This window comes from Ursus arctos, unplaced genomic scaffold (genome assembly GCF_023065955.2).
Source record: "Ursus arctos isolate Adak ecotype North America unplaced genomic scaffold, UrsArc2.0 scaffold_19, whole genome shotgun sequence".
Classification (NCBI taxonomy): domain Eukaryota; kingdom Metazoa; phylum Chordata; class Mammalia; order Carnivora; family Ursidae; genus Ursus; species Ursus arctos.
This window is the reverse complement of record NW_026622863.1, coordinates 47519065-47538804: the sequence shown is the minus strand read 5'-3', so window position 1 is coordinate 47538804 and position 19740 is coordinate 47519065. Positions and strand designations below refer to the sequence as shown.

Sequence of the window (19740 nt, the reverse complement as noted above, 5' to 3'; positions counted from 1 at the left end):
GCACAAAGCCTGCAGCCACTCTATAAGCAATCAGGCTACCTTAGGCAGCCATGCGGTGGGGAAGCCCAAGCTAGCAAGCATGGTAACCACACGGCGAGGTCTGACTGCACAGAGCCGTCTGTCCAGCCCCCAGATGCCCTGGCCCAGGCACCACCTGACTGCACCCTGAGCTGGAGCCACCTGAGTCCGTCCCCAAATCCTGGCCCACAGCCACCAAGATGCTGGTGTTCCCCACTAGGTGTTGGCGTGATTTGTCCCGAGCCCTGGCTAGTGAGTGCAGCCTCAGCCTGTTGCCAGGGCTGCAGACGCAGCAGCGAGGTGACTGGTTGGTGTCCCGGGGTCATCAGGGCATCAGTGTATCCTCATCAGACCAGTTCTGTGGCGTGACTGGGGCTGGGCTAAGGTTGGAGCCCGCTGCCAGTGGCTCCTTTCCCTTTCACAGCTTACTTTCCCGTCCTGGTTCTCTCATCGCTCCCGGGAATCTGTGAGAGATCCCACATCCTCTCAGTGAATTCCCTTTCTGCCCCAGCGGCGGCTTCTGTTGCTTGGGACAGGTCTGGGGCGGGGGGAGGGGGGGGGACTTCCATGCTCCCTTTACACTGGGATACCTTTTCTGCTTCTTTTCAGTCTCAGCTTGGATGCCTCCTCCTGGAGGTCCTCCCTGACCTCCCAGGCTGGCTCAGCTGCTCATTCTGGGTTCCTGTAGCCCCCATTTCTCCCCTCCCACCCCCAGCCCTGCCCACTCTGGGTCATCACTGTCTGTCACCCACTGGACTGGGAGCCACCAGGGGGCAGTGATCATTGCTATATGCGCCCAGCCTCCGCCAGCCTCACTCAGCTTGGGGTTGGGCACGGGACTGGGCACAGGGGGTGCAGACTGGTTTAACCTGAAGTGGAGGGAGCCTTGGGTCCCTCCGAGATTAGTGATGAGGTGGGGAGACAGTTCCTCAGTTTGATTTGGACTGGAAATCACTGGGATCCTTCTCCCAGAGTGGAATGGAGGAAAGAGAGGGATAAATACACTGGGGCAGGGGCGCCTGGGTGGCGCAGTCGCTAAGCGTCTGCCTTCGGCTCAGGGCGTGATCCTAGCGTTCTGGGATCGAGCCCCACGTCAGGCTCCTCCGCTATGAGCCTGCTTCTCCCTTTCCCACTACCCCTGCTTGTGTTCCCTCTCTCGCTGGCTGTCTCTCTCTGTCGAATGAATAAATAAAATCTTAAAATAAAATAAAATAAAAAGAACACTGGGGCAAGATCAGGTGCGTAACTCTTAAAAGAAATGTGGGCTCTTTTTGACTAGGGACTTAGTACTTGGATATCTGGATCTGGTTCCAGAATTTTTTCCATTAGTGGGGAAAGAGGGTTGGCTGCCTGATTCTCCGAAAACTTGGGACTCTGGACTCCTGGGTCTGAGGGAGGGGGCTGGGAGCCTGGACTCCTGGATCCAGAGGAATTAGGTGACCCACTCGGTCCCCCCAGACTCCTGGGTTAAAGGGGGGGGAGGGATCAGGCCTCAGGGACCCCCATTCCCAAGGTCAAGCTGCCCCCTGGTGGCTGCCGCACTTTCTCCACATATCAGAAGACAACCAGGCTTGACAGTTTATTATTCACAAACCCCTTCCAGCCCCTGGGGCTCCCTTTAGCAGCACATCTGGGGACCTGCGAGACAAAAAGAGAGGTGGGTTAGATAGTATCACAGCCAGGTTGGGGGACAGGGCCGGGCCAGGCCAAAGGAGGGAAGCTGGCTGGGGCTGGGGTGCAGTAGACTCACCGGCTCCCATGCCTGGGTGGCAATCATAGACCCCACGGGGGCAGCCGGAGGGGTGACTTTTCCCTTAGGAGTTCCTGCAGTGGAGAGAGTTTGAAGAAGGGCTGTCAATGTCCTAGGACCAGTGTTTCCCTTCTGCCTCCCCATCCCCTCTTCCTGCACACCCGGGAGTCCTGGACCCCAGCTGCCTCTCCACTTACCCTGTGGCTCCCTCCCTGGCCTGAGGGCTGGAGGTGATTTGCCACGGGGCTAAGGCCACAGTCTTAATTCTTGGAAAGGAAAGAGGGCCCTGAAGTCTGGGGAGGGCCAGAGGTGCCTGGAGGGGAGGAGATTGAGAAATGTCACAGCTGAGCAGCAGCTATCTTTCATTTCACAGGTCTGGACAGCGGTATCACATTGGTGGCTGGGGGGAGGAGGAGGAAGGGACAGTACAACAGAACTGTCCCTGGTCCATGCTGTTATTTATCCTAGCACCTGTGGCTTGAGTAGGAAGTTTTGTCTGTCCATCTACCTACCCATCCCTCCATCCATCCAACCATCCATCCACCTATCCACTCATCCACCCACTGACCCATCCATCCATCCATCCACCCACCAATTCACCCACCCATCCATCTATCCACCCACCCATCCACTCATCCATCCATCCATCCTACCATCCATCCACTCATCCATCCACCCATCCATCCACTCATCCTACCATCCATCCACTCATCCACCCATCCATCCACCCATCCACCCACCATCAATTCATCCATCCATCCATCCATCCATCCATCCATCCACTCATCCATCCATCCATCCACTCATCCATCCACTCATCCATCCATCCATCCACTCATCCATCCATCCATCCATCCACCCCTCGATCCTCCCATCCACCCACCATCAATTCATCCATCCATCCATCCACTCATCCATCCATCCATCCATCCATCCATCCATCCATCCACTCATCCATCCATCCATCCATCCATCCACTCATCTATCCATCCATCCACCCATCGATCCACCTATCCACCCACCATCAATTCATCCATCCATCCATCCATCCATCCACCCATCCATCCATCCACTCATCCATCCATCCATCCATCCATCCATCCATCCATCCACTCATCCATCCATCCATCCATCCACTCATCCATCCATCCATCGATCCATCCATCCACCCATCGATCCACCCATCCACCCACCATCCATCCATCCATCCATCCATCCACCCATCCATCCACTCATCCATCCACTCATCCATCCATCCATCCATCCATCCATCCATCCATCCATCCACTCATCCATCCATCCATCCACTCATCCATCCACTCATCCATCCATCCATCCACTCATCCATCCATCCATCCATCCACCCCTCGATCCTCCCATCCACCCACCATCAATTCATCCATCCATCCATCCACTCATCCATCCATCCATCCATCCATCCATCCATCCACTCATCCATCCATCCATCCATCCATCCACTCATCTATCCATCCATCCACCCATCGATCCACCTATCCACCCACCATCAATTCATCCATCCATCCATCCATCCATCCACCCATCCATCCATCCACTCATCCATCCATCCATCCATCCATCCATCCATCCATCCATCCACTCATCCATCCATCCATCCATCCACTCATCCATCCATCCATCGATCCATCCATCCACCCATCGATCCACCCATCCACCCACCATCCATCCATCCATCCATCCATCCACCCATCCATCCACTCATCCATCCACTCATCCATCCATCCATCCATCCATCCAACCACTCATCCATCCATCCATCCATCCATCCATCCATCCATCCACTCATCCATCCATCCATCCATCCATCCATCCAACCACTCATCCATCCATCCATCCACTCATCCATCCATCCATCCATCCATCCATCCATCCATCCACTCATCCATCCATCCATCCATCCATCCATCCATCCATCCATCCATCTATCCATCCATCTCACAAACATTCCCTGAGAATCTACAGTGTGTCAGGCAATATTCTAGGTTCTGAAGGGACAGCTATGAACCAGGCAGACAAATCTCTGTCCTCATGCAACAGAGGATGTACTGAACAAGAGGCTTACCATGAGTAATCAGCGGACGGACAAGGAATCGTCCAGAGAGTGAGTAATCAGTGCACAATACCATGAGTAATCAGCGCACGGACAAGGAAATGTCCAGAGAGTGTTAGATGTTTTTCAGGGAACTGAAAGGGGCATGGGGGGAGTGGGGAGCGACTAGGTATGAGCGGCTGGGGAAGGGGGGAATGGAACAGAGGCCGAGTGTAAGAAGGATGCAGGCAGAGGTCCTGCGATGGGTGGTGGGCTTGCTGGCCTGTTAGAAGAACAGCAGGGGTCCACTGTGGCTGCTGAGGAGTAGGGGGGATGGTAAGAGGGCGGAGAGGCGGGGAGGAGTCAGATCCCCCCACCCCGCTTTGTGGGCTGCGGAGAGTAGGTCTGCTTTTCCTAGGGGCCCTGGGGAGCAAGTGGGGGCTTCTGAGAGGTCAGGGAGGGGTGTGACCCAGGTGACACACACCCAGTCTTGCCCACTTCAGCAGACTCTGGGCAGCCCGTGCCAGGCTTACTGCTACTCTCCGCATGGAGACAGCGAGGATGGGAGAGGTCCCCAGTGGCCAGCAAGGGGCCAGGGTCCCACTGAGTGACGGTCTTGCGGCCTCGAGGCGGGTTTCAGAGAACAGCAGTGTGGGAGCGGCATATGCAAACCACAACCACAGTGACACAGCCCCCTTTGCCCCGAGCCCATGGCAGCCCAACCCCCCAACCCCATGCGGCAGGGACTGGCACGGTGCCTGTTTCACAGACAGGAGAACAGAGGCCCACGGGAGCGGAGGATGGAGTCTGGAGTCTAGAGCCGGGGGTCTGGGGGGCCAGGCCTGACTCTGTCATCCTGAGCTGGTGACCTCCACATCTGGCTCTGCATAACAGGGACCATAACTGTACCTACCTCCCCGGGTTGTCATGACAATTCAATCAATACGTTCAGAGCAGTGCCAGGCGTAGGGCAAGTCCTACGCATGTTAACTGTTCTCATTCTGGTGGTCACTTGGCTGGGCAGCAACACCTCCCGGGGCCCCCTCCCTTGCGGCAGAATGAAGGGGTAGGAGTTGAGTGGGATTTGAACTGGGCGGGCTTCGGGGAGCGGAGCAGAGGGCATGCCAGGCGGAGGGCCCAGCCGAGGCAAAGGTGCGCCCCTGCGGCCAGAGGAGCCCCATCGGCCCACCGTTCTGGCTGTGCCCCCCTCATTGTCCGCAGGGAGCCGGCTGAGTGCCTCCTAATGTTTCCATTTGCTTTTGGCTGCAGGTCTGGATCTGTTTTTAGCTTCCCTGGCTGCTGTCACCGCCACCCCCCTTCCTGCTGGCTCACTTGTTTGCTGCGGTCAAATAATGTTCCCGGACTTCCTGAGCTGTTTGAAGACAGCCCTGTATTGATTGAATCTTGCGTGTGCTCAGCCTGGGATGCTAACAGAGACGGGCCCCTCCCCGGTGGGCCAGGGGCTCGGAAAATCCTGGGGTAGGAAGCAAGGGGTGGGGGAAAAAAGAAGGCTGGGGCTTGCTAAGAAAATAAGCAGATGATTTTAGGGTTCTCTAAGCACCCCCTCCCCATCCCCAACACCAGATTCTCTTGTATCAGGCTGTGAGGTTTTGGCAAATATGGGCACCTCTCTGAGCCTTCTTCCTCTGGAAAGTGAAGAGAGGGAACAGTTCTGACTTCGAACGGCTGCTGGGAAGACCCCCTTCAAGGTAGCCATTCAGAGCCTCTTCACTGAATACCAGTTGTGTGTCAGGCACTGTTCTAGACTCTGGAGACATACCAGAGAAGACAAAGTCCAGGAGGGTTGCAGTCTGCTGATGGTGATAGAAAGAGACTCTACGGCCAGGTGGTGAAAAGAACTATGGAAATCAGCAGGGAAGGGGCTTGGGGAGGGGGTCTTAGGATCAATAAAGTAGGGTGGTCAGGGAAGGCCTCCCTGAGGAGGAGATGAGAAAGCAAGCCTGGGGAAAGGAAATCCAGGCAGAAGGAACAGCTGGTGCAAAGGCCCTGGGGTAAGACATGCCTGGGATGCTGGAAGGACAGCCAGGAAGCCAGTGAGGGATAACTAAAGAAGAGGGGGCGTAAAAGATTGCCCAGAACCTTGTCAATGGGCGCAAAGGCTAAGTGCTGGGCCTGGGGCCCCTGAGGGACCCCGGGGGCTGAACAAGACCTGAGCTGCCCACCTCAGACCAGCACCTGACTCACCACTTTCAGCCGGCCTTTAGCTGGGGACCCATTCAGCTGACGGGCCAGTGGGGGAGCTGAGGAAACCACCTAGGAGAGAAGAGGGTGAGGAGGGGATTGTAAGCTGCCACTGTCGTCCCCCCTACGTGTCCTTCTGCTTAGAGTCCCAGCATTCAGGCACTCCTCTAGGCTTTGGAGAGAGAACGGAGAAGAAGGCAAAGTCCTAACCCTCAGGAGAGTGACAGCTCGAGAAAGAAGCTGGGCAAGCAAAGGTCCAGGCCTCTAGGACCCCAGAATCCTGTCACCAGCCACCTCCTCCCTCAGACCCAGGGGTCCAGGCCCCCAGCCCCTCCTCCCTCAGACCCAGGAGTCCAGCCCCTCCAGCCCCTCCTCCCTCAGACCCAGGGGTCCAGGCCCCCAGCCCCTCCTCCCTCAGACCCAGGAGTCCAGGCCCCGAACCCCCTCCTCCCTCAGAGCCAGGAGTCCAGACCCCCAGCCCCTCCTCCCTCAGAGCCAGGAGTCCAGACCCCCAGCCCCCTCTTCACTCAGACCCAGGAGTCCAGGCCCCCAGCCCCTCCTCCCTCAGACCCAGGAGTCCAGCCCCTCCAGCCCCTCCTCCCTCAGACCCAGGGGTCCAGGCCCCCAGCCCCTCCTCCCTCAGACCCAGGAGTCCAGGCCCCGAACCCCCTCCTCCCTCAGACCCAGGAGTCCAGACCCCCCAGCCTCTCCTCCCTCAGACCCAGAAGTCCAGAACCCCAGCCCCTCCTCCCTCAGACCCAGAAGTCCAGAACCCCAGCCCCTCCTCCCTCAGAACCAGGAGTCCAGACCCTCCAGCCCCTCCTCCCTCAGACCCAGGAGTCCAGGCCCCCAACCCCCTGCTCCCTCAGACCCAGGAGTCCAGACCCCCGGCCCCCTCCTTCCTCACACCCAGGAGTCCAGGCCCCCAGCCCCTCCTCTCTCAGACACAGTCCAGGCCCCCAGCCCCCTCCTTCTTCAAGCTCAGGAGTCCTGCCCTCAGCCCCTCCTCCCTCAGCCCCAGGAGTCCAGTCCCAGCTCCCGCCTGGCCCTGCTCACCTGCCCCAGCTCCTCCTCCCCATCTTCCTGGTCACTGCTCTCTCTCAGGTCCTCGGCAGCGGCCCTGGCTTCCGCTGGCCTCACTTGGAATCGGATACTCACAGCCTCTTGGCCCTTGATCTCTCTGCGGCAGAAGGGGCAGGTCTGGCTGTCGGAGTGCTGGGGGTGGGGTGGGAAGGGATAGGGTGAGGGTCTCCCTGTTCTCCACCATGTCCCTCGGGACCACAAGGGCCTACCTCCCCAACAGAGTGATGTGCTGAGGAGAGATGGAAGGAAACGGGGCGGGGGGGGGGAGCGAGGAATCAGGAAGACAGGAGCTGGGGGAGATGCGGGATGGGAAGGGGGATGTGAGCAGAGTGCAAGCTCAGGAGGGGCGCACAAGCAGGGAGCCCGGTGGAGCCAGGGTGTTGTGGGGGGCCCAGCTGTCCACGGGGAATGCCCGAGGCCCTTGCCGGGGCCCATACGAACTGCCCCGCAGACATCTGCCTCACACCACCACTGGGCCCAATATTGTAGCTCAGCCAGGCCCTGCGGCTCTTATGATCTCAGGACCTACCCCAGCAACAACCACCAGTGAGCTCCGAAGAACCAGATCAATTATGTGCAGGTCCTGGGGGGCACGCAGCATGCCTGGGACCCCACGGTGAGGTCCCAGGTGGAGACAGAGGGAAGACGCATGCACCCGGGGCTCTGCCTTTATTAGGGGACGAGTGGGGTGTCTAGGGATTCATGGGTTTACTCTTTATTGGCGAACTTGAGGCATTAGGACACGGGAAGGGAAAAAGCAGGGTCTTAAGGGGTCAGCTATCTGACCGGTTCCCCCGGGCTTTCTGAACGGGGAAGTTCATGAGTGGGGCGCCCTGGTTCCTCATTGGCTCGTTTTGCTAGCAGCCGTGTCCTACAGCTGGCAATATGTGTATTCAAGTGAATGTCTTTGGAGAACCCTGGTTTCCCAGGGGCCTTGGCAGAGGGTTTCGTGGGCTTGGATCCTCACCATAGCCCTTGGGAGGTTGCTACTATCAGCCCCGTTCTCCAGGGGAGGCGGCTAAGGCTCAGAGAGGTGAAGCCACCAGCCCCAGATTGCCCAGCCAGGAGCAAGGCACAAGGAGCCCTTTCCACTAATAATAAAGCAGCCGGAGAAGGAGGAGCGGAAGTGAGACGCAGAGCAAGATGGAGACAGAGGCAAAGACACAGAGAGCTGGGCTCTCCCTCATCACTCCTGAGCGACCCTGAGTAAAGCCGGCTCTCCCTGGGCCTCAGTTTCCCCATCTGATCCATGAGGCATGTGGGCGATCCTCTAGGAGAGACTTTCACCATGAAGTGGGGGGAGGCTGGGCAGGAAGGCAGGGCGGTCAGACCCACCTGCCAGGCGGCCAGGCAGCGGCTACAGAGCAGGTGCCCACAGGGCTCGATTTTCACGTCCTTGTTGCTCTCAGCACAGATCTTACAGAGCTCGAACGTGGAGTCCATGGCCCAGTACAGCTGCAGCTGCTCCTAGCGGGCAAGAAGACGGGAGGGATGGGAAGCAGGTGTTAGCCATGGGGATACAAGTCAGGCCGCAGGAAGAAAAGTCCCAAACTTCTGTGCCAGCCCCGAACCCTCCTAAGTTCAAGGCCGTGTATCCCGCGGCCTCCTACATGCACCTTATTGTGAGACTCAGTCTCCGGGGGGGGGGTGGGGGTGGTGTCTATACTCAGGGCTGCCAGATTTGGCAACTAAAAAATACAGGATGCCCTGTTGAATTTGATTTTTGGGTGAACAATGCCTAACTTTTTAGGTATAAGTATATCCCAAATACCATGTGGGATATACTTATACCAAAAGATTTCATTTGTCGTTTCTGTCTCACCCATGGGGTGGCTGTGAAGACTAGGGGCTGTTATGGGTGAAAGCTCAAGTGCACCAGCCACTGTGATAATCTCAGCAGTATCGTTTCCTGGTTTAACCCTCACCAAAACCCCTGGGGAGGAGGCAGGAGGAGCCGCATTTTCCAGAGAAGGAACAGAGGCAGAGAGAGGCAAGTGACTGAACCCAGGTCACATGGTCACCACACCAGCACAAAAACCCAAGGCCTCTGGGATGCTAGGCCTGACTCGGTGGGAGAGAATTCCTGAGTGGGGGCACAGTGTGGGGGGTGGGGCAGGGAGCAGGGACGGGGCGGTGGGGGGCACAGGCTGGGACCTCACCTCTGACACACGGATGTATGGATGGGGTTCCGCCTGGTAGAGTTCAGTCAGGTCCGGGTTGTGGCTCTTCCCATCCGGGTAGAGGTAGCTGGGCGAAGGGAAGAGAGGGGGTACCACGGGCCATCTAACACTTCCCACCCCAGAGGGGCAAGGACTCCCCCCGACTCCGCCACGGGCCCAGAGCCCCTGGGTGAGGATCTCTCCCAAACCCATCGTGGGCCTGGGGATCTTTTCCCTTCCCTCTCCTCACACAGGGACTTTCCAGGGAAGGGCCGTGTCCCCTCAGCCCCACCCAAAAAGGGCACATTAGACACAGGAGTGTCTCAAGCTCTTGAAACACAATCAGATCAACAGGAACCAGGAAACCGACTGAATCCCGGGCTTCGCCCTCCCGGAGCACCCCTGTGTTCAGGCCCAAGGATAAGAGCGCCTTAGCTCACACATTGCTGGAGTGACCAAGTCCCAGTCTTAGCCTAGCAGAACTAGAAGGATCCTGCTAGACCGTCTACACTCCTCGCTTCACATATGGTTACTGAGGTTCAGTGCAGGAGAGGTAACAGCTCGAGGCCCCACAGACGGGCCAGGAGGGACCCGGGAGCAGGGCCGTGGGCAAGGTCTGAGCACCGGGCTCCGCTCCCTCTGGGTCACAGCTGCACTTTACCGTGGGGCCACGCGTCCCCTGAGCCTGGAGCGTCTGCCGGTCAGCCAGGTAGGGCAGGGCAGGTGCCCCAGGCTGGGCCCCAGGGCAGCTCTCCCAGAAACACCGTGTGCTCCGGGCTGGGCAGCTCTGCCTCCCTGCACTCAGTTTTCCTTTCTGTAAAATGGACATGATCATGCCGGGGGCGGGGGGTGCAAAGACTGGTGGCGTCCATAAAACGTGTGTGGTATCCTTCCTCCACACCTAAACGCCCCAAAGAGGGAACTGCTATGACCAACTTTAGACCCCGAAAGCTGCCTCACTGTGTAGTAGAAAGTGCTTGGAGTCTCTTCGCCTCTCTCAGGGCCTTGATCTTCCCCTGTTTATAATGGGTGGTGGGGTCTGTGTGTTGGGCGGGGGGGGAGAGGGGGTTAAACTAGATTGATGGTGTTCATACTTTTTTTTTTTTTTTAAGATTTTATTTATTTATTCGACAGAGAGAGAGACAGCAAGCGAGAGAGGGAACACAAGCAGGGGGAGTGGGAGAGGAAGAAGCAGGGTCCCAGCGGAGGAGCCTGATGTGGGGCTCGATCCCACAACGCCGGGATCACGCCCTGAGCCGAAGGCAGACGCTTAACCTCTGTGCCACCCAGGCGCCCCTGATGGTGTTCATACTTATGTTATCTCTAGAATCCTTTTCTCCAATGAAGTCTGACCAGGAACTCAAGACACCGTGCTGGGCGAGAGTCCATATTCTGAGCCTGGCTTCAAATCCCAGCCCGGGAGCTGAGCGGCTGTGTGACCCGGGCAAGTGGCTCAGTCTCTCTGTGCCTCAGTTTTTATCGGGGTGTCAAGCAGGGATATACTTGTATAACCAACAGACTTTCATTATTCGTGCATTCCGTCTCTGCAAATGTGCCTACCTGCTAACATTTACTTGTCACCCGCAAATCAATAGTCACGGGACTTCTGTGGTCATTCATCGACTGCACATCGTGGCAAAAAATTTGAGCCACCTGACGCGTTTCCGGCTGAGGCTGGAGAAGGCGACACTCTGCCTTTTCGTTTCAGTTCCTTACTCTATGAACGAGTATCCTTATCAGGGCATTTAGTGCCATGACTTTTTTGCATTTTTATGCTTTTTTGTTGGTGATTTCGCCATTTCAAATGGCCCCAAGGGAGTGCTGGAGTGCTGGGGTGCTGGCCAGCGTTCCTAAGCACGAGGCTGGGATGCGTCTTATAGAGAAAATACGGGTGTTAGACGAGCTGCATTCGGATGTTGCTGGCCATGACTTCACTGTGAAAGAACCGACTACATATTAAATAAGGTGTCTTTAGGCAGAAACACACATGAAGGTTGCTATTGGTTACCAATACGATAGCAACTGGTTGACAAAAATGGGACCAAATGGGACGCCTGGCTGGTGCAGTCAGTGGAGCATGTGACTCTCGATCTCGGGGTCGTGAGTTCAAGCCCCATGTTCAGTGTGGAGCTTGCTTAAAATTAAAAAAAAAAAAAAATGGGACGAGAGTCTTGAGGGAATCTAAACCTGTATGCTCCCCATGAGCAATGGCTCAGTGTTCGGTAATTCAGTGTTTGCCACGACTTTATACCAGAACTACCATTAACAACAAAAGAGAACGGACTGCATACCTAGCTGTCTCCTATGATATCGCTTAGGTAAGAATGCTCTGGCTACGGGGCGCCCGGGTGGCTCAGTCGTTAAGTGTCTGCCTTCGGCTCAGGGCGTGATCCCAGAGTCCTGGGATTGAGCCCCGCATCAGGCTCCTCTGCTGGGAGCCTGCTTCTTCCTCTCCCACTCCCCCTGCTTGTGTTCCCTCTCTCGCTGGCTCTCTCTCTCTCTCTGTGTCAAATAAATAAATAAAATCTTAAAAAAAAAAAAAAAGCAAGCAAGCTCTGGCTAAAGGTTCAGGGAGACTCGGGCACCCCACCCGCCTGTTTCCGTTCCTCTCCTACCCAAGGCAGCTTCTGAAAGAGGGCCTGGGGGGCAGCCAAGGTTAGAGGCTGGAAACACCTGTCCAGCTGTTTGCCCAGTTCTTTCTGCTGTGACAGTCTTGATTCTAGAGCAGGATATGGATATCTAGAAGAAAAGCCTTGCAGAGAATTCCCAGGAATGGAGTGAGGGGAGCCGACTCCCCACACACTTCTCCCAGCCACTTGCTAGCCCACATGGCAGCTCTCTGTGGACTAGAAAAGGCATCCTTGGGGCGCCTGGGTGGCTCAGTCGGTTAGGCTTCCGACTCTTGATTTAAGCTCAGGTCATGATCTCAGGGTTGTGAGATCGAGGCCTGCATCTGGCTTCACGCTCAGTGCAGAGCCTGCTTGAGAGTCTCCCTCTGCCCCTCCCCCTGCTCACACGCACCGTTCACCACTCGCGCTCTGTCTCTAAAACAAATAAATAAAATCTTTAAAAGGAAGAAGAAAAGGCACCCCTTCCTCAAGACCCTCGTCTGCCACCTACTGGAACAATATAGTATTGCAAATGTACGATGTCTGCCTTGTGAACTGCGCCCTGAGGGATCTTGGGCAGTGCTCAACATGCACCACCTTTCCAAGTGCATTCTGCTGACACCCTCCCCCTTCCAGGGTGGTGACTCACAAGCCTTCCTTTTGTCCATCCAGGAGTGCTTGGAACAGGGGTTTGTTGAGAGGGATGGTCTGCAGGATGCTGCCATCTGAGCTCACGTATCCAATGGCCCATTGACCCAGGCGAGTGCAGCTGGGCCGGAAGATGTAGCTGGAGGAAGAGGTTGGTAGGACCGGGTGAGGGAATGGTCACCGCCGTCCCATCCAGGACTTCCCAGTTGCCCATTCTGTTGAGGATCCAGGTATCTAAGTCCTTGTCATTTATAACTCAGCTTTTCCACTTTTTAGGCAATGAGCGTTAAGATTCCTGTCCACCACTGCAGGGGATATCCACCGGTTTACCTGCTTGGCTTTTCACCCTCCTTCACTGGGGCTTAGACAAGGCTGATTCTAGCTTGGCCAGTCAGTGCCCCCTGACCATAGTGATGGAAGTCAGCCCTGAGATTTTTGCTTGAAGAATCAGGAACTAGGTACCCCATTTCTACAGAGGGTGCTAAGCTGGTAGGGTGTACAGCTGGGGCTTCTAGAAACCTTTTGCCACCATCAGGACAGACCATGTCTGAGAATGAAGCCAACACAGAGAAAAGTAGACACAGGGAAGACACTGATTCCTGACAATAGCATTAGCACTTGAGCACCTAGATCCAGCTGTGCCTGAAACCCCATCCCTGGTCTTTTCAATCACGAGAATTAACCCATCCCTCTTCTTTCCCTTTAAACCAGTCTGAAGGGTAACCGGGAGAGTGCTAACATATTTGCTTCCTGAGGCTCTTGTACGTCAGCCCTGCGAAGACTCGAGTGGGACCTCTTACTCTCTTCACCTCCTGGTGTTCCAGGTAGCTCAGCCCCTCAATCCTCAGCCCTCTGGGAGGACCCAACAGCTCAAATTTCCTGGCTTCATTTAAGGACTCAGGTGTTTGGATCCCAGTCTCCTACCCCAGCAGGTGTGTGTGTGTGGGGGGAGTCATATTAAAAAATATTTAATAGATGGCATAATATGAGCTCCGACTCATCAGAAATGGATCTTATCCCGGGGCAGGGTCTTCAGGCCCCCAGCCAGACCACCCTTCAGCTGCCAGATTGTGAGAGTGTCAGCAGAATGCACTTGGAAAGGTGGTGCATGTTGAGCACTGCCCAAGATCATCCTGGGAGGTCCCAGGAGATGAGGCAGACTGGCCGGAGGCACTCAGCATCCTACCTCTCAGTTCTTGGCAATCTGAGGCCCCAGGTACTTCAGCCCTTCAGCTTTTACTCCCAAAGGCTAGCTGGGCTCCCACAACACCCCAGCCCAGGATCCAGACCCCGGAGCCCCCAGCAGCCTCCTCCTCCCGAGGCCTGGCCCTTTTACCTGCCTGGCTTGTCTCTGTAGGTCTGCAGACGCGCTTGGACCTCATCATATGTGAGGAAGGCCATGTAGCCCGGGTGGTTGACCGCCAGGAGCTGCCAGTTCTTCAGCAGTGTTGGCCACGGCTGGAGCGGGGTAGCACGCGGGTCAGGGAGGGGCCGAGGAAGCTGCCCACACCTCGTGCCTCCCAGTGGGGTCTCAGACCCAGCCGCTTGGCTTACGCCCAGGGTGGGCCTCAGGAATCTGTTATACAAAAGACCCCAGATCCTCCCTTTCCCAGGAACCATGCATCCTGGATCCCAGCCCCCCTTCCCTCAGACCCAGGAGGTCATGTTCCCAAGCTCTCCCCCCCCAGGACCCAAGAGTCTGGGCTTCCAGCCTTGGCCTTCACTGACATGGAAGAGCCTGGTGAAGATGTCAAACTCGAAGACGGACACGTGGCCACTGCAGGTGAGGTTAATGGTGGAGCGCAAGGCCAGGGCCGTGGAGCCCGATTCCACTGGGTGGCAGGTGCACAAGAGCGACTCGAACTCAGCCCAGGGCAGCACACACCTGGATGGAGGGGGTTGGGGTATGCAGCTGAGGCCTCTGGGAACCCAGGATGGGAAGACATCTAGGAAGGAGGCAGCTGGGGGCGAGGACTCCTGGGTCTGAGGGAGGAGGAGGCTGGGGGCCTGATTTCTGGGTCTGAGGGAGGAGGCAGCTGGGGGTGAGGACTCCTGGGTCTGAGGGAGGAGGAGGCTGGGGGTTTGATTTCTGGGTCTGAGGGAGAGGGCAGCTGGGGGTGAGGGCTCCCGGGTCTGAGGGAGGAGGCGGCTTGGGGTGAGGACTCCTGGGTCTGAGGGAGGAGGCAGCTTGGGGTGAGGACTCCTGGGTCTGAGGGAGGAGGTAGCTGGGGGCAAGGACTCCTGGGTTGCCTAGGGCAGGGATGGGATGAGGCTCCAGGAGCTAAGGGGACCCGGGGACAGGTGCTCACTCACCGGGCTCCGCAGTGCTCCCTCCAGAAGGTGTGGGCCGGGGCCTTGGTGAGCTGGTACGTGTGTCCACAGTACTTTCCCTTGGGGAAGAGCGCGCCCAGTTCCGCGTGCATGTAACTGAAGATGAGGGCCAGCTTGGCCAGCTGTCGCCTGTGGGGATGGGCTCTGAGGACCTGGGCTGGACCTTGGGGCTCCCACTGACACTTACACCCGCTGTGGGGGACACCCACAGGCACCAGGCCCCCAGACTCTATAACCATTCAGTGAAGGGTCAAAGTCGATTCCAAGACAGCCTATGGCAGTCCCGACACCTCCCCTCTGTGAACCTCGGTTTCCTTATCTGTGAAGGAAAGGGAGGCACTGCCCAATATCCAAGTTGCCCTCCAGCAAACAGACCCCAGCCTCCAGCGGCAGCCCACGGGGGCGGGAGGAGAAGCCCTGCCTTGTCAGAGGGGGAGCCCACGAGAGCTGAGGGCTTTGGGAGGGGTCTGCGAGCAGGTCACGCTTGGAACCTTCTTGGTTTTAGCAGCCCTGGGGGGTGGACCCCTGTGCTTTCTCCTGCCAGCTGCCTCCCTGGGGGTATGGGTCAGGACGTGGGGAGCAGCAAAGGGTAATTCTGACACTTAGCTGCGACAGTTTGGAAAGGTTCCTTTTTTCCCCCTTACGTCAGTTTCCTCAACTGTGAAATGGGCGTAAGTGCAGGATAAGTACAGCCCCTGTCTCAGAGCGGGAGCAGTGAGGGTTCTTCCTTGTCTTCTGAGCACAGAAAATGCACAGCGTATCTGGCGTGCAGCCGGCACCCAATGCACGTTCAATATTATTACTGACTTTATTTTATTTTTTTAAAGATTCTATTTATTTATTTATTTGAGAGAGAGAATGAGCACGAGAGAGAGAGCACATGAGCAGGGGCAGAGGGAGAGGGACAAGCAGACTCCCCGCTGAGCAGGGAGCCACATGCGGGACTCGATCCCAGAACCCTGGGATCATGACCTGAGCCGAAGACAGATGCTTAACCAACTGAGTCACGCAGGTGCCCCAGATTTTGGAAACTTAGTGGAAAAACAAAAAATGTGAGCTATCTCATTAATTATTGCTTTATATTGATTACAAGCTGAGATGATAGTATTTTGGATATCGTGAGTTAAATAAAGGGAATGTTATTAAAACTCACTGCATCTGTTAAAAAGAAAACTTTCTTGGGGTGCCTGGCTGGCTCAGTCAGTGGAGCAGGTGACTCCTGATCTCGGGGCTGTGAGTTCCAGTCCCATGCTGGGTGGAGAAATTACTTAAAAATCCTAAAAAAAAAAAATCTTTCTGTAATATGCCTACTAGAAAATAAAAAAATTATATATGTTGGTTGCATTAGATTTTTAGTGGGGAGCGTTGTTCTAGAATCTTCTGCAGAGAGTTGCTAGGACCCTAGGAACTCTAGAACACTCACTCAGACACTCACTAAGCCCCTATGCTTCCTAGTTTCTGGACCAGTGATTCTCAGTGGAGTTATACCACCTTTCTAAGGAGCTTCTAGAAATTTACTTGACATAGTGATTACGGTAAGAAGGCTAAATTGTGGGGGACAATCCCCTCTAGCAAAATTTGCCCACACTCCACTCCACTTTCCAGTGTCCCATCAGGCATCCGTGAAAGTGGAAAATCTATTTAAAATTATCTAAACCTAAAACCCAATTCCATTTTACAAGAGCATTTTCTGCCCATCTTAAATTTATAGTGAATTTTACAGAAATTCAGGTATCCTATATATGGAAGGAAAACTGGTTCAGTGACATAGGGATTCTCCCTAGAAGTGGAGTGTGGGACTAGCCAATTCTGCTTCCCAGAGTAATTACAATCGTGTGTTGGCATTTTCATTTGAAACAGATAACGTTATTATGAAAGGCATTTTTTTTTATCATCACTTTTAATACAGTTTGGGTATTATAGTGATATTTTTAAAATGATGGGTAGGTAAGTAGTTTAACTATGCATTTCATTTCAGGACGAATTGGAGGAGACAAAAGTATTTGCCTGACAGGGTTGACAGCCATTGGTCCAGACCTTGCTTTGTTCTGGGCTCGAGACCCCAGACCTCATCTGCTCCTGTCAGCAGCCCCTTCCCCAGAGTTCAGAAGGGGGGTGGGGTGTGTGCTATAGATAAGCCCAAGTCCTGAGTTAGCTGTTCCTCAGGAACCAAGACCAGGGTGCCCTGTGCCCCAAGGCAGGGGCAGTGATGGGGATGTCAGTCCAACCCTCCCCAGACAAGAAGCTCCCTGGGGTCCCCACATTCCCAGGGTGTGTGTCTAGGCCTCTGGGAGAGTGGGGGCAATGTGAAGCGGGTTGCTGGGTGGCCAAGAAAGAGGGGAAATGGGGAACTGAGGGCATAGGTGCCCAAAGAAAGAAAAAACTGGGTTGCTCAGTTTTCCAGGTTCTCAGGGAGAGGGGGTTGGGACTTGGACCCCTGGGTCTGAGAAAGGAAGGGGCTGGGGGCCTGGACCCCTGGGTCCGAGGGAGGAAGGGGCTGGGGGCCTGGACCCCTGGGTCCGAGGGAGGAAGGGGCTGGGGGCCTGGACCCCTGGGCCTGAGGGAGGAAGGGGCTGGGGGCCTGGACCCCTGGGTCTGACGGAGGAGGGGCTGGGGGCCTGGACTCCTGAGCCCATCTTTTTTTCTGGGGCGAGGGCGGCTGCTCACCTGAGTCTGGAGCCCTCCCGGAAGAGCTCGTCGTTGGCACTCTTCCCACCCCGGGGTGGCAGCAGTGCCGCCACCTGTCTGCTCTTGGCCTCCAGGTTGTGAAGGTAGACGATGAGAAAGTCCCTCGCGCCACCGGGACCCTCGGGGCCGCCTCTGCCGGCCGCCCGCCGGGCGTGGGCCACCTGGCGTAGCAGCTGCGCCAGGCGGGGCAGCAGGTCTCGCAGCGAGGGGGGACTGGAGGCAAGCCGGGGGTCCCCGCATTGCTCTTCCAGGCGCTGCAGCAGCCTCACCGCCCGGCCGATCGCGCGGGCCTCGCCCCACTGCCGCCCCCAGGGGGCTGCCGCCGCAGCCATGGGTCCCTCGGCTTCCCCGGGAGGTAGGCGGGCGGCGGGCAAAGGTGCGGCCCCGCCCAGGGTGGGGGCGGGACCCGGAGCAAAAGGTGAGGGGGCGGGCCCTGGGGAAGCAGGGAGGGGACGGCACGTACCTGCGCCTCTGGAGGGGGCGGAGTCTGGGGGGATCTGGCACTTGGGTTGCTAGAGATCGGGTTCGAAAGTCTGAGCCCCTAAAAAGAGCTGGATGGGGCGGCTGCGGTGGGTGGAGATAGGAGGAGACTCTTCAATGGGTAGGAATTGTAGGTACGGCGCCTGGGCCACTTCTGAGACCGACTGGGGGCTGGGTCCCAAGGTTGCAGTGGAGGAGGGGCTGGGGGAGACCTGAGGCTTTTGGGGGCTGGGGGTAGGGACTGGGAGCTTAGCTGTCCAAACCCTGCGGGAAGGTGGGGCTGGGACGGGGCAATCTTGGGGCATTCAGACCCAGGTTTGCATCTTTGGCTGTGGTATGGGATTAAAGGTAAGAGAACTGAGCTTTTTAGGACTAAAGGTAGGGGAGATAGTGAGATCCCTCTGTCGCGGACAAGGAAAGCATAGCATGACCAGGCCCCTTGGTCCTCTGGTAGCAGGGATTGGATGTCTAAGGGAGCAGGAATTTGGCAATGTATTTCCTGATTCCCCACGTGAGGGGCCTACGGGAAATCAGGCTAGAGTTGAGACACCCAGAGTTCCCGAGAGGTGGGCCCCTGGGCCCCAGGAGATGAGGCGGGAAGATGGGGTTCAAGAATGCGGGGGTCGAGGCGCGGATGGTAGGCTCCGGCTGGAGGAGTGTGGTTTTCTCCCCAACCAGCTCAACTTGAAGCGTCAGCCCAGCTCTGGCTGTGCGCTGGGCGGCCACCCGGGGGCGCCGTGGGCCGGGCCGTCCCTGCGCCCCAAGCATCTCTTTGAGGTGGAGGAAGGGGATGAGCTCAGCTCTCATCCTAAACCCATTTCCCCACTCAGCCCTCATTCCGTCTTAGATAGACCCCGAGAATTCTTCTTTCTTTTTTTAATTAGAGAGAGCACAAGCAGGGGGAGCAGCAGGCTTCCCACTGAGGAGGAAGCCTGATGCAGGACTCGATCCCAGGACTCTGGGATCATGAGCTGAGCTGAAGGCAGACGCTTAACCGCCGGAGCCACCCAGGTGTCCCTTTAGACCCCCCCCCCCCCCCGAGAATTCTTCACTTACAGGATCTTCAATGTTATATCTCAGATCCAGCGGAGACCCGGTCTTTGCAGTCAGGATGGCGGGGTCTGTTTTCTAGCTTCTGGCGTTTCTGCCCTCTCTGAGCCTGTTTCCTCTTCCAGAAATAGGATGAAAACCCATTGGCCTGGCAAAAAGTCAGGTTTTTGACTATGCTAAGTGTCGATGAGGAGCTGATGGAAGTGTGAACGAACAAATGAGTTGGAGAGCAATTTGGCAGCACCCATCAGAGGTTGGACTGAGTGGGGCTTTTGCTGGCTACATCCCCTAGAGCTGTGGCTACTGAGCACGTTTGCTCATGTCCGGACAGGATATACACCTGAAACAGTTTCACAGGGTAATCCTTACCCTGACCATGTGCACGTGTTACAATAGCTTCTGTTCTATTTAATTTCCATTTCATTAAAGGGAAAATCGTGTTTGCAACCCACTAAATTGATTTCACAACCCACTAATGGATCTTGTTGGGCAGTTTGAAAATTACTGCCCTAAGAAACTCCGAGAGACATGTTCAGGAATGTTAATTGCAGTCTTGTCGGAAATGGAGAAAACTGGAAACAAGGTAAGGCCATCACCAGCAGGAGGGATGAATAAATTGCGGTGTGCTCTCACAAAGGCCTCCCACACAGCAGT

The 19740-nt window shown here is 56.2% G+C and overlaps 1 protein-coding gene across 2 annotated transcripts; it reads right to left on the bottom strand.

Moving 5' to 3' along the window:
• Positions 1-1584: 1584 nt before the first annotated feature.
• CBLC (Cbl proto-oncogene C) lies at positions 1585-17914 on the bottom strand. 2 transcript variants are annotated; one of them, XM_026482099.3, is made up of 12 exons: positions 17536-17914; positions 14851-14997; positions 14266-14422; positions 13874-13995; positions 12539-12676; positions 9281-9368; positions 8457-8588; positions 7095-7253; positions 6042-6110; positions 1966-2081; positions 1769-1842; positions 1643-1656 (listed from the first exon to the last, which is right to left on the bottom strand). In XM_026482099.3, exons 1-11 carry the CDS (start codon positions 17886-17888, stop codon positions 1833-1835), a joined length of 1491 nt encoding a protein of 496 aa, XP_026337884.1. In that variant the 5' UTR covers positions 17889-17914; the 3' UTR covers positions 1643-1656; positions 1769-1832. The 2 variants fall into 2 exon arrangements, with proteins under 2 accessions (XP_026337885.1, XP_026337884.1); XM_026482100.3 differs by lacking the exon at positions 1966-2081 and having other exon boundaries at positions 1585-1656.
• Positions 17915-19740: the final 1826 nt, after the last annotated feature.